The 14642-nt window shown below is 41.9% G+C and overlaps 1 protein-coding gene across 1 annotated transcript in view; it reads right to left on the bottom strand.

The window, feature by feature from the left end:
• Positions 1-315: 315 nt before the first annotated feature.
• The window catches only part of fah (fumarylacetoacetate hydrolase (fumarylacetoacetase)), a 16022-nt gene continuing 1695 nt past the window's right edge, over positions 316-14642 (bottom strand). The window contains 10 exon segments of the mRNA XM_030092902.1: positions 316-1553; positions 2761-2878; positions 2955-3056; positions 4165-4211; positions 4923-4998; positions 5860-5990; positions 12122-12221; positions 12304-12356; positions 12628-12725; positions 13939-14029. Coding sequence (XP_029948762.1) covers positions 1477-1553; positions 2761-2878; positions 2955-3056; positions 4165-4211; positions 4923-4998; positions 5860-5990; positions 12122-12221; positions 12304-12356; positions 12628-12725; positions 13939-14029 — 893 coding nt within the window. The 3' untranslated portion in view covers positions 316-1476.

Here is a 14642-nt window from a genome sequence, read left to right as displayed (position 1 = left end):
TTAAATCAGCAAGCAGTGCCTGAATTAAATTCTGAAATCAGTTTGTAATAATTCTCACAGCTCTTGTTGCATTCTTGAAGTGTCATGTTCGGCTGAGGAGAGGACTCATAACTCCAGACTCTGCTGTTGGAGGAACTGAAGCGTGCCTTTATTTCAAAATAGTAAAAACCAAAACTCTGAAATGCCAAAAAACCAAAGTCCATGAGATCATTGGAGACACAGAAACACGGCTAATGCAGAAACAAAGATGAGCAGTTCAACACATTCCAGGGACACAATAAGCCTCGATGAAAACAACACACGGACACCAGGAAGTGAAAAACGACCAAGTTTATTCCGAACTGGCAGCCACAACACATGAAACCACCATTAACACTGATCCTGGTACAGCAGTAACATTTTAACGCGGTGTGGGAGAATCCCTTTGGCGGATTAATATTTCAGAGGATTTCAATAACAAGGTCATTGTACGACTCAGACTGAATCACTTCGCCGGCTGAGTCAGAGACACGCTCATCAATTATTCACTGGAGCCGGGCGCACGACGTTTCAAGAGGAAGATATAGAGAGAGGCTGGCAGAGCGAAGGAGCTGCTGAATCCTGTAATAACAGGAAACACAAAACTTGTTGTTACCCTTGAAACTCCATTCAAACGGAGGATTAAAAGCTTTCTGTGAAAACCTGTCAAGCTTTGGTAGGATTGATAAAACGACATCTATCCTCATCTGTAAAGATATTATCAACTAGAGAAATATAGAAATATTATCTCCATTATTTCAGGACAGATCCATAAATGTCTCACAGTCGAGAAAAAAACTGCCCAAAATAAAACCAAAGGCAGAACTAATCTGAGCGGACGAGGCAGAATATTACGGAGAAGTCAAAGGTGATGGATGAGTTAAGGCAAGTTCTCTGCGAGGTGGAATTTAAAACAGCGCTTCAGCGAAAGGTAAAGCCGAGGAGAGCTGCAGTGAAATGCCGCGGTGGAATCGCAGCATCCATCCAGCTCCCCGAGTAACGCGGCGTCCGCTGAAGGAAGAAGCAGTGTTCAGGAGACTCTGGTCGCTCTGCAGCAATCCAGCATCCTTCAGTGTGAGAGTCTGTCTTCTCCACAAAGTAAAGGTTGTGTAAAGTTTAGTGGAGAAATAGAACACACACTGGTGAAACTCGTGATGGATTTTTGTTTTTGATACAGAGCCTTGAATCTGTGATGGAAACAAAGAAGACCACCCAGGAATGTCACTGGGTTAAAGCAATGGACAGTTCTTAACAGACGACCTCATCCCCTCTGTCAGCAGCGTTTGAAGTTGGGAGGCAGTTTGTATCCTATTCCAAGCTGTTATAAAACAGGATAACCAGTCCAAAGGTCAGTAACATCGGTAATTACAGTAAAAGTCAAATGATGGTTTTCATGATGGGTGTCCAAATGCGAATCTTCCGCAGAAGGATTCCCCCGCAGGTAACGGTGAGTGTGTTTTAGTGCTGCAGGGCAGGGAGGATGGTTCCTCTGCAGGGTCCGAAGCCCACCCTGTACCCGTCTCCCTGGCAGTGACCTGGCAGAAGAAGACAGTGAACTCAGGTTGGAATAAGGAAACATGAGGGACACACGGACATGGTGCTTCTCTAAAAAGGCTAATATAAGGTATTCAGGCTGTTGAATTTATCTGTATTTCAAAAAAAAAAAAAAAAAAGAAAGCTGACAGGATGACAAACCCCACATGTACCAGCAGCTCTCAGTTTTAAAGTTAAAACTGTCATCACTGTTTCACCAATATGAACTGGAGTCAAAACACTCTCCTAGTGTTACAGTAACATTCAGGTTTGTTTGCTGTGTTGTTACTGCTGGCTGCACTGCAGCACAAGTCTGGAAACAGACTCGACAAAAACAGAAACAAACTGTTTTCTGTCTGAAATGTAACTGATCACATCCACCTGAGCTGTGATGACTGACCAGATCAAAACACCCCGAGCGCTCCTGAAGTTCTGGAGAAAGCAGGAACGTGGAAAGATTTCACTCCAGCAGTAGAATAACTGGCCTCCTCACGTCATGTGAATTAAAGAAGAGCTGATGCAGCACAGTGGGAAACGCCGCCGCCCAGATCTGGAGCTGCTCATACATTTACAATGAGCGGATAACTGTTCAGATCCTTTACTTTCAACATTCTATACGACCTCCAACTGAATGCAGCAAGTAAACAATCTGCATACTGTTGCATTGCTTTCGGAAATGTTCTGCATTATTGGTTTGTTCTGAACCTGCAGTGAGGATTGATTTGATTTTCCAGTCAGAGCTGAGCGAGTTATTGTTTCTGAGGACGATTCCTCTCAGGGAAACTGAAAAGTCCAGGCAGCAAAGCAACAAATTCAATGAATATTATCCTCCCCTCTGCTGGAATGATCTGCATTTATTGAACTACACTGTAGAGCTGGGGGTCAACGGTGGCGCAGTGGACAGCTCTCACATCAATGAGACATGGGTTTGATATCTGCTCGTTCTGTCAGGAATTTGCATGTTCTTCCTGTGTGTGGAAATTTTATTGGTTTGATTTCCTCTGACAGTGCAAAAACATATTTTGATTCTCAATTTAATGTAAGTGAGTGTGTTTGTTCAGAAGTCTCGTTAGATTTAGCCCCCTCCAGTCTGGGCCTTTGGATGCTCTGTCCTTGGTCCTGAATTGTTCTAAAGATGCTCTGGTCTTACTCTGGTCTTGGTCGTGACTCGGTCTCTGATTAGGCGTTCTAGACCTCCACACTACTTACCCGTGATGGTAACTTCATCTCCGTCGTTCAAGAACGTCCTGCTCTGTCCTCCTCCCAGATCGATGCTCTTGGATCCTCTCCAGGACAGCTCCAGCATGGAGCCGAAGCTCTCGGGCTCCTGAGGAGATGGAGATCCACCACGTTTACCACCAACAGCAGAACCCCGTGGGCGAGCGGAGCCTGCAGACACTCACAGGTCCACTGATGGTGCCAGACGCCAGCAGGTCTCCCGGTCGGACGTTGCAGCCGTTGACTGTGTGATGCGCCAGCTGCTGCTTCATGGTCCAGTACATGTACTTCAGGCAGAGAGAGGAGAGAGAGAACGTGACCAACTGGTGGACTTTATCAACATATCTGCAGAGCTAACCTTTAAGATTATCTGAAATGTGAAAAATATGGATCAAGAAGTAGATATGAGGATTAAAAAAAAAAAAACTGCACCAGCAAATCTGCAGGACCTTCCTGTTCTGAATATGTTGAGACTGGAGGAGCAGGAAACATGCTGAGTCAGAGGTGGAAAAATCCACCTTTATTTGCAGAACTGCAGAACTCTCTCCTTCTTTCTCCCTGTTTTTTTTTCAAGACTTACAGCAATGAGTTCAGAAGACATGAAGAAGATTTGTAGAATTTATACATTCAAACAAAATGTGACACTTCTTCAAACTTTTCATATATTCACACAAACACTCATCTGTTTTTTCCCCTTCTGACTTTGAAACTCCACTCAGATCAACAGTTAGTGCTCCAGGTTGATGCTCATAATTGGAAAATGTGACGCCATATATAATCTTCTGCAAGTTTCATCATAAAAAACTAAACGCTGGAGTTGAGCAGAGACCTGCAGCAGAAGTGTCTGTCATCATTTCCACTATGCAACCTGGATAAATTCCCATAGCTGTAAAGCAGCATGCATTACTTTGCAGCCACTCATTGTATCAGGACTGATTTTAAACTAAAACAAAGACGGCCAACACTCAATAGTGTCCTTGAACACCTCACGCTAAATTACACCGAAGCACATCAGACTCGCTTCAGAGACTCTGCTGTCTCTATACTGAAGGAAAAATCCCACCTTCAGTCACATTTCAGTCTGTTCTGCCATCACCTGTACTCACTGTTCATCTGTTCATTATCTAAATATTACCTTTTCAAATGACACTAAATAAAATACCAGCGTTTTCGTGGATGAAAAGACTCAGCTCTCCAGTCCACAGCCTATTGGCTTTGTGAAAACAGGAAAAAAACATTTTAACTTCCAAAGACTCCTCTCAGAAAGCCGTCTGAGCCTTTTTACTGTCTGTACTTTTTACTGCACCCATAAAAAAAAAAAAAAAAAAAAAGAAGAAGAAGAAGAAGAAGCCCAGATTGTTAAAGCTGCGGTGACTCAGCACTCGTATCTGTTACCTTAAAGTTGGAGCTGCAGATGTTCGCAGCCTCGGCCATGTCGTGTCCTGAAGGACAAACGGCAGAATCAATCACTCCATAACAAACTGACACAGAGGGCGTCTGCAGTCACCTGACCGCTCCACGTTTCACTGGAAAACATTTAATTCATGTAGAATGACAAAAATCTTCACTTTAAAAAGGTTTCTATTCATACTAATAAACAATAATCCAACAGCAATCCAGTTTATTTTCATGAGGAACATCATGTAAAACTCTTCAGAATGCTGTGAATCATCTTCAGTGTGTTGACAGCAGAGTGACTCCATACACCACCTTGTGGTTCCACGTGGTATTACAAAACAGGACGAGCCAGAGGTGAAGGTTAACCATGTTAATATCAACTTCTGGAGATATCAGAGCATCTGAACACTGATTATTTAAGATGACACCTCGACTGTTTGATTTATTTAGATGACAAAAATAAAAGTGAATTTTTACCTTTAAGTTTAGGATTAGAAGCTTTGCTTTGTAATAGTGGGATTGTTGGGCTTTTCCAGAGCAAAAAATTAAATAAAAGTAAATCTAACCACACTCTTGAACAGCAGATGGCACTAAGGTTTTATAACTGTGGTCGATGTTTGTAAAATATTGTGATTAGCATGACAAAACACAAAATATTACATACAAATTCCATTATGTTGAGGACAAAGGAGGAAATAAATGTGAAACCTGAATAAAATGTGTAGATTTACTGAGAGTGTCTTTCTGTTCGTCACCTTTTAGAGACACAAACAGGTTGATGTTGAACGTGTAGGCGTCGCTGTGCTGCAGGTATGGAAGAGGCTCCGGATCCTGTGTGAACAACAACTAACAGTCACATCTGGTCTCATTTTCATTACTGATGAGCCATAACAGAGACTCAGAACTGTTTTCTACTCAACAAGCTCCATAAAGCCCCTAAAATGAAACCCTCTCGTCCACTAAATCCGGGACTGACCTTTAAACACGTAAACTTCGGCTTTAATTGGATTCATTTGCTTGATATTTGCTCAAGAAATGTAACATCAAATCCTCAAAAACAGTCCGTCATAGAAACTTAAGCACCTTTCTTCAGGCTGATTGTGACGCTAAAATCACCAGACCTTTTTCTTTTAGTTCATCCAGATGTGAAAACACAGATCAACTTTATGTTATATTATTTAAGCAACCACTTAGCTTATATCATATTAATTTACAGGTATTTCTTCTGATAGTCTGAGCTGAGAAAAGGCTTCCACCTCTAAATAAATTCAATCTCTTGTTTGATTATATTATTTATACACATATAATCCATTATTCATCAGGAAACTTGTTTTAATTGATGTCAGACAGCTTTAAATCCTCAAACTGACTCTTCTCCAGGTCTCCTAGTGTTGTTTTCCACTGTATTGACTTTTTTTTTTTTTTTTTTTTTTTTGCTAAAACATGCATTTCATCTACTTGTTGAAACATTTATTTTCCCCTTAAGAGACATTTAACACATCTGTTTGCTAAACCTAAATCTACACATGAATAATTCAAGTCATGTTGCATTTTTAATTATGCACACTGAATCAAATATTCATGAAAAAAAATGACAAACACTTTAAATCTTCCATTCAAATGTGGCACAAAGTGCGGACTGGAGGTTATTTATCAGACTGAAAGCTCCTGTGAAGAGACGCTCTGAGTCACCTGGACGGCGTTGGGCTCTGCGAACGGTAGGAGGGCCTCCATGGGGACCACCCAGGGCGAGATGGTGGTGCCGAAGTTCTTCCCCAGGAAAGGTCCCAGAGGAACGTACTCCCACGCCTGGATGTCTCTGGCTGCCAGCAGGAACAGGGACACACAGCAGCACAGAAAAAAATGTCTTTAAAATGTGGAAAAATAGAGAAAAATATCTTTTCGTCACAAAATTCTAACACATTTTACACATAAATACATTTTATCTGGACTGCTGTTGATCATTTTCATGGCTGTAACTCTGATAGTGTGAACTGCAGGAATATTTAAATCTGCTGATTTTAGAAACAGACTGGAGGAATTACAGGAAAATAAAACAAGATGTAGAACAGGGGTGCCAAACATAAGGCCCGTGGACCAAAACTGGCCTGCATGAGGCTTCAGTCCTGAACAAAGAGAATTTGAAATCAGTGTAAACTTTAAAAGGATGATTTATAACATTAATGTTCAGGCATGTTTTCTGTAACAGTAAACATTCATGCACGTGCTGCCCGGATGGTGTGTGTCATCACGGTATGTCTTACTGTGCGTCCCGTCACTAGTGGAATATCACATTTTCAGCTCTTCAGTCCACGACGCACAAACCGCCGTTAGAACAGCCCATTAGATTCTACAGCTTTGTTCTCCAGTTTCATCTTTAAATATTTGATGTGAACTCAAACTGTGTGTGAGGCTGAATTCAGGTCTATATTTACTCTCGTGAGTGTGTGTGTGTGTGTGTGTGTGTGTGTGTAATGAAGTCCAATAACATTCCGCATAACCTGCAGCTACATGTGACCCTAATTGTATTAATAAAAGAGATGGATGGGAGGAGGAATGCAAAATATTAGTGCTTTGTTGAGTTTGATGAAGCGTCTGAATGAAGCTAACGAGGGTTTGAGGATTATTGGTTTTAATGTTCTTTTAATACAAGATATTAGTTTATTATGACATTTGAATTTTTTAAAAAATTGAAGCCAATTCGACAGTAGTCATGAGATCTACCGGGAAAGTTCTGTCTTAGTGTGGTTTGCAGTGTTTAAGTGTGATTTTTGCTCAGCTCTCGTCTCTCAGAGGGAATCTGGACGTCCGTTAGAGTCACTTCTACTCAATGAGCCTCGAGTTCTCCATCTGTGCTGTTCTGCCTGTGCTGGAACAAATGGACCTTTATTAAAAGAGCGAGCGATGAGCTCCTATTTTAGACTCTCTGTTCCCTTTAAAACATGTGGGAGAACAACGGTGGCCACAACATTAAGAGAAAAAGCCTCGAACCTCACAGTATCCGAGGTGTTTTTCCTTTTTGCTCAAAGTTCTGTGTCATGCCATCAACTGAAAAACAACAGCACTTTTGATTTTTTGGTTCAGGAAAGTTTCATCATGTCGAGAAGGAGCAGTTTTGATTCTATGCACAAGTATAACTGCACAATGTGAACCTCCAAACTACTCCAAATGGTCTTTCTTGACTGTTTAAACCCACTCAGTTCCTGCTGTTTGAATGAAATGTCTCCACGTATGCAGACGATGGTGCGGTAGGATTTTACTAAACGTGCACTTTGTTGTTAGAGAAATGCAACATTCAAAAGATCGAGGAGCAAAAACACATCATGAATCTTTGCCATGACTGTACTGAGCATGTGCAGTGTTAATAAACACACCTGAATGTTATCAACATGTCATATAGATCTGCTGAAAAGTAGAAAACTGATCAAAATAACACTGTATTTCATGAAGTTTCATTAAATGAAGCAGGATGTGACCACAGAGAGATGAAGGGGTGAGAGTGGTGTGTTTGAAGTGTTTGGATTCAGATATTCAGAAAGTCTTTGGTGAACTGATCTCCTGAGAGCCTCAACAGTCAACTTCTTCCTTTTCTTTTCTTCTTCTTCTTCTTTTTTTTTTTTTTTTGAGCTGCATGTTCAGCAGAAATGTCACAGACTGAAAAATCTCCTCCGCTGAGCAGCAGTGAGGGAGAAGTGGAGCGTTTCTGCAGGACCGAGTCGTCCTTCAGACATTCGGTCGGCACAATCAGCCCCAGGCCGCTTTAAATCACTAATTCCACATTCGGTGGATAAACTGGAGGTAAATTTAGGTTAAAGAGGGCTGAAAAGGCCGAAGGCAATCCTCAGTTTATCTGGATTTTCCACAGTGGCCTTCACAAACACAGAATTTATTCGTATTTATTAACTTGCATTAAGACTTAAAGGGATAAATAACAATATTTTCTAACTTCTGCATCTCTTTTCTGATTATTTATTTAGTAGTTGATAAAATCATGCAATGCATGAAGGATTAATTGCTGTCGTCCCGATTGTTGCGGATAAGAAATGTCAATAACACTCTGCATGGTATATACAGCACGGCTTCAGATGAACAGACTCACCTCTAAACCTTGAAATATAATATTCAAAATGATTACTATTTGTGCTCATTAATTTCTAATTATACTATTTCAAATGGTTACACTTTCAAAGAAAAGTGTTTTTTTCACACATTTCTTTAGAAGCCGACACAATGGTTTCCTTAAATTCATTTTATATTGATATTGTAGTAATTTTCAGTAATACTTGTTTGGTTTTGTGACAATATAGAGATTTTCGTCACGCATACTCCGCCCCACAACAAAAATCATTTCAGTTTAAAGGTTGTGGTCACACTGTTATCTCTGTCCAGCCCACTCAGGATGAACTTTGGCTGTATTCATGGAAATGTGTTTGATACCCCTGATATTGATTATCTCAGATCATTTCAAAGAGGCAACTAAAAACTGTAATCAACAGGTATTTTTTAATGCTTCACATCTTCTTCAAAAGGCTCTTCTGCTTCGGCACACAGCAGATCAACCTCATGAGTTTGATCAGTCCTTCGTGGTTGTAAAAGTTGTTTTATGGATCCTGTATCTAGAAAATGATCTGGATCTCTGCCTAAATTAAATCACTTTGTTGAATAAAGGTAAATAAATTTTCACATGAAGCGCAGAAAGAAGGAAAGGTGGACTTCATGGATCACATTGTATGAAGCTGAAGTTTCATTTCCCTTCGAAGTGTCTCACTAAAGCAACAGAATTTGTGGAAAAAAGGATGTATTGAGGCCTGCAGAGGGTGTGTGTGTGTGTGTGTGTGTGTGTGTGTGTGTGTGTGTGTGTGTGTGTGTGTGTGTGTGTTCTGTACATTCAGTGTCTCGGTCAATCATTAATGAGATGCTCCTCTGACACAGAGGAGCATCGGACGCCGCTCTGCGATGAAACACCGCAGGGGGCCTCTGGAATCACAGCCGGAGCCGGACTCTGACACGAGGGTGGAGAGTCCACGTCTCAAAGATTCACCAGCTCTAAATAATAACCGGCTCAGAAAGAATGAGACAGTTTCTAGAAATGTTTGTTCTCTTTGGAAGAAGTTTTCTATTTCCAGAAGTGGATCCTCTTGTCTCCATATGAGCCAATCGCAAACATCTAAACAATGTTTTTTTTTTATCACAGATGATCAATTGAAATTGTTTCAAGTTCTTCAATCACATGGTTTATTCAAGCTGATAAATACCTAATACCTGTATGTTGAATTCAATTAGAAGATGAAACTCCCATGAATCCTGCTCGAGGAGATGAAGCTTCTTCAATATGATCTCAATCTAGTCTGGCCTCAACAAAAACATAGAAATGCCAGACTGAACAGTAAAGACAGCAGATATTGCAGCTTTTGGAAATGATTAATCGTTCAAAAAAACTACAAGTGGAACTTCTTGAAATGTCCCTTTAATTTTCCTGGCCACCTGCGGTTCTCTGGCTAACCATCAAACTAAACGCTTTTTTCACAGTTTGCTTCCAGCAGTTTAATGAAAACACATTAGGTAATCTGTAATTTGTGCTTTAATGATGCTATTTGAGCTTTAAGTGTCGACGTGAGGAGCTTCACTCACCACAGACTCTCTGATACAGAGTTTAAAGAGAAAACCGTGCAGTGAATTAACCTCTGACTGAAGCTGCAGGTGTTTTCACTGTCTGCTAGAAATAAAGAGAAAACACTCTGATTTGACAGTGGTTTTATGAGGAGCTCATAAAGGTGAGAGTCAGAGAGCAGGAGGAGGCTGTCAGCTCTCTCCAGAGACGATCAATAATGCATATTTCCCCCGGTGTTTTGATGAAGACTGACGCCGCCATTTAATGTGAAGCCACTTCCCTCCGACTGGATCTGAAGTGATGGACCACATCTATAATTCAGCTTTAAATTAGGGAACAAGTGTGCTTCTAAGTGGAACGCCACTGTCAGTTAGTGTTGTTGATTCTCCTCCGAAATAAGAAGAGCGTCGGCTAAAACACCTGGAGAAGATCCGAAACACCAGACAGGATTTATCATCAAATCACTAATTAATAACAGATGGGACGATTCTACATAAACCCAGGAGGCACTAACATGCAATTATGATAAATAATTTAGATTTTAATGGCAGTAATGTACAAGCATGTCTCAAAAAGATGGAATAACATGAATATTTTGTTTGTTATTTCTACACTCAAAACATATAAACTAAAAGCGTTAAGATTTTCCTATAGAAATTGTGACCTAGACACTGTACTTTAGATTTTATTGACGTAAGAGGACAACATAGTTGTGACAAAACAAGGTTGAAATTCTTCAGTTTTAGTGTGTCAGTTAAGTGTTTTTAATGTTCAAAAGATTTATTATGTGAAATTCAATCCCGGAAAAATGTTAAGTCTCTATATTAAAGGTTGTATAGAAGATCTTCATTACTAACAAAAATGAATTAAAGCTAAAAAATGGCGTTAGTAAGCTGTAGCAGCCTTGTTTTTATCGTGATCAAAAAAAAGAAAATAAAAATTAATCAACTCTGGAGGTTGTAAAACCAACATTACTTTAGCCAATCAATAACGAGGTAGCCTCGTTATCTATTGGTTTCTAACGTGTCAATCAACCTCTCTACATTTTTAGCTAGCTGTCATGCTCCTCCGCCCCTTTCATACCCCCCTCCCCCACGCGCTCCAGCCCGCTCCCCCCATGCCAGGCTCTGCTGCCGCGATCAACAGTTTCAGTTTCAGTTAAGTTTACATTTTCACCTGTAGACTTGAGGCAATTGCCACAAACAATGTAGGCCTATGTTTTAATCTTAAAACAAGACTTGTATGAAAAAGTCCGGAGAGTGAGAGGAGGAGGGGGGGGGGGTTTGTTTACGCCTGCAGGCTGCAGCCACACACAGATCAGCTGTGAGCTCCGAGCGTCTGCTCCAGTCCTGCAGCTCCACACAAACCTCCCCGTCCTCCTCTGATCCACCGAGAGCAGGGACGGGTCAGGGACAGGATCTGGTGCAAGTGCAGGATTTTACTCATATTCACTGTGCTTGTGTTGTTCAAAAGGACACGTTGGTAGCTATGTGTTAGCGCTATGATGCTAAGTTGCTACATGCTACTTTCTGCGTAAGGAGGAGGCGTTCCTCCGGAGAGAGCAGGGGAGGAGGGGGTGTGGGTCACGCATGCGCAGCATTTCAAAAAGGACTAACTGTCACTGGATTTCTCTCTCCATGGAAAATCCTCTACACAACCTTTAAACCAATTTTTCAAATTTTCGGAATTGTTTTTTTTTTTTTTTTTTTAAAGAAATTACGGATTATTAGTGAGACAGCAGAGCAATTATAAAAAAAATCTTATTTTCCTCAAAATTGTGCAATGATGCAACCAACAGGCAACCAGTGTGTTTTTGACTTCCTGATTTTTTGTCTTGGATAAAAAAAAAAAAAACTCATCAATTGTATGATTGGTGCTGATTTATTGATTTTTGGACAAATCTAAAATGTTTAGTTTAGATTGTGTTTTTGAAGAAAATGATCTAAATATGTGTGATCAATCTCTCAATTTCTGCTGCTAAAATATCTAAATGTTGGTTATTTTATGTTTTAGGTTTTTGAATAAAAGGGACTAAAAATCATCATTAATCTCATCAGGCGTCATTTATATGATTTTATACACATTTAAATATGCTATAAGTCAAAGGATTCAGTCAAAGGATTGCACTTTGTGTGTTTTAGGATCACATAAAGAACTGAATCATCTGTGGAATACACTGAAACAGTGTCGCCAAAAAGGTTCATTTTATTCCATTTCAGACTTTAAATGTGCATATTTCTAAATCAGTGACTGGATATTCTCATCCACCAGTGTAAATGAGGAGATTACTGCAGAATTTAACGACATGCGGTCTGAAACGTCTCTCTAAGCGGCGAGACTCACCGCTCCAGTCGTTCATCAGCACCATGCCGAAGATGTGCTCGTGGGCCTTGCTGATGGGAACCGGCTCCCCGAGGCGATTCCCTCCTCCCACAAAGAAGGCCTGCAGAGGAGGGGAGGAGAGGAGTGAGACGAGCTGAAACCTGACAGATCTGCTGATGAGACCGAGGAAACTCTTTAATCACCATCTCCAGCTCGATGTCCAGCTGCTTGGACGGGCCGAACACCGGAGGCTTCGCTGGCAGGAGGAAGAAAACAGAGTGATGAGAGGCTGTGTGAGAAGAAGAGACGCTCGCTCCACGAGGAGACGAACTAACAAATGCAAATCAGGTGACAATCAGGCAGAAGCTTCCAGTTTATATAGACAACTACAAAGAGAAAGAAAAGGTGGAGGCACATCAGGAACATTTTTTCCATGACTTGCCAAAAAAAAAGATAAACGTTATCATATATGGTGTGATGGGTGGAGGTGAAACCAAAGCAGTGTCAAGTAGGGGGGTCTCACTCACTCTGGTCGGGCCTCATCTGGCCTGAAGGGCGGCGGATGGGAGTCCCAGAAACAACCACTGAAGAGGCTCTGCCGTGGTAACCCACCGGGAGCCGCAGCCTGCAGGCAGACGGGCGCAGCAGCACAGCAGTCACCATCCACCCGTCCATCCGTCATCACTCCATCCATCCAACCATCCATCCATCATCACTCCATCCATCAACCATCCTCCATCACACTCCATCCATCCACCCATCCTCAGCCTCTCCATCCACCATCATCACTCCATCCATCCAACCATCCATCCATCATCACTCCATCCATCCACCCGTCCATCCGTCATCACTCCATCCATCCAACCATCCATCCATCATCACTCCATCCATCCACCCGTCCATCCATCATCACTCCATCCATCCAACCATCCATCCATCATCACTCCATCCATCCAACCGTCCATCCATCATCACTCCATCCATCCACCCGTCCATCCGTCATCACTCCATCCAGCCATCATTCCACCCATCCATCCCTATAAGTCCGCCTTCAGTAAAACTGTTCGACACTCTGATCTTTCCAAATCACATTTAAAATGTAACCTTAAGATATAAAAAAGGAAAGTTGAAGGAGGAAATCCAAATAAAAAGAATCCGTCTGGATTCCTGATACAACAAAATGAGTATTGATCTCTTACTTTAAATTGGCGTGTTTCAGGTAACCCTGAATCACCTACAGGTTTGAATATGAGTGTGTGTGTTCGTCTACCTCTTTCTCACACACACCAGGCTTTCTATCTGTTGAATGTGTTAAAAATTCATATGAAATATTAGATTCAAGCGAAACGTGTCACTACGATCTTTCCTCGGGGTTCTGATCTTCCTGGCCCTACTTGCTGGTCTCCATGTCTGTAATCCTGGGCTTGAAGGACCGAGCGGCGTCAGAAGCCTGCGCTGATCCCAGAGATGTGATGAGCAGCGGCTCTGACAGGCGGGAGCGGCCGCCTGCCAATCACCTGCTCAAACACAGCGCGGCGTGTCGGCTTCAGAGACGCCTCAGCCACCTTCAGCATTCCCCCCACGAGGCCTGCACAGTAAATGAAGGCTGTCTGTCCTGTGTGACTGACTGACGCTCGCTCTCTCTCTCTCTCTCTCTCTAATTGCACGCCCATGCTCTGGAGCTCAGATCAACCCGGGAACCTTCAGCGTCCTTCACTCTGAGAGAAAGGCTCAAACTGTTTGCTTGCTGTCATCTTCCAGGACGTCCCCAGGACGTCCCCAGGAGGCCCGGAGGCCCGGCGGCCCGGCGGCCCCCCAGTGCTGGACTGCTGGCGTACCAGTTTGGCATCAGGGCGTTCTCCTTTCCCCGGAACATGATGCCGACATTGGTGGCGTGATCCCTGGAGGAGTAGAAGTCGGTGTAATCGCCTGTGACAAACAGAGAGGAGAGCAGCCTGAAATATTCACATCTCCTGCTTTCAATGGGGGGGTGGGGGGTGGGGGGGCGGAGAGGATCAGCTGGTGGACAGTGCCCCCTGCTGGGGATGAGGCAGCATGACAGTTATAGGCTCATTCAGATAAATAAATAAATTAATTAATTAATTTGGATGACTAGCATCACTGTGCTTCCAGTCAAGTGTTCCGGAATAATACAGGACACTTCTTCATATTCTAATACAAAAAAAAAGGATGAAACAACAGTTTTTATCTCACTAAGAGATCTTTTCATCAAAGGTTCTCATCACTTTAGAATTCTCAGATCCTTTCATAAACTTCACCTCACTTAGTGCCTGGAACAAATATTAAACATAACATGGAGTAATCTTGTGGCCTTTTTGTTGGTCACAGTTGCTCAGATCTACAGTCTGGACTGCTCAAATGGATTTATACCTTCCATACCTACCTTTAATTCATTATTTTAATTTAATATTGGTTTGAACACATTTATTAATACAGTTTATTTCAATGTGCAATCATTCTTGAGACATTTCCATTTGATTTAATTTAACTAAAGCATGTTTGCTTCATTTGAGCACATTTT

The sequence above is a fragment of the Salarias fasciatus genome, chromosome 1, assembly GCF_902148845.1.
Source record: "Salarias fasciatus chromosome 1, fSalaFa1.1, whole genome shotgun sequence".
Lineage (NCBI taxonomy): Eukaryota > Metazoa > Chordata > Actinopteri > Blenniiformes > Blenniidae > Salarias > Salarias fasciatus.
Note: the sequence above shows the minus strand (reverse complement) of the source record. Positions and strands in the feature narration are given on the sequence as shown.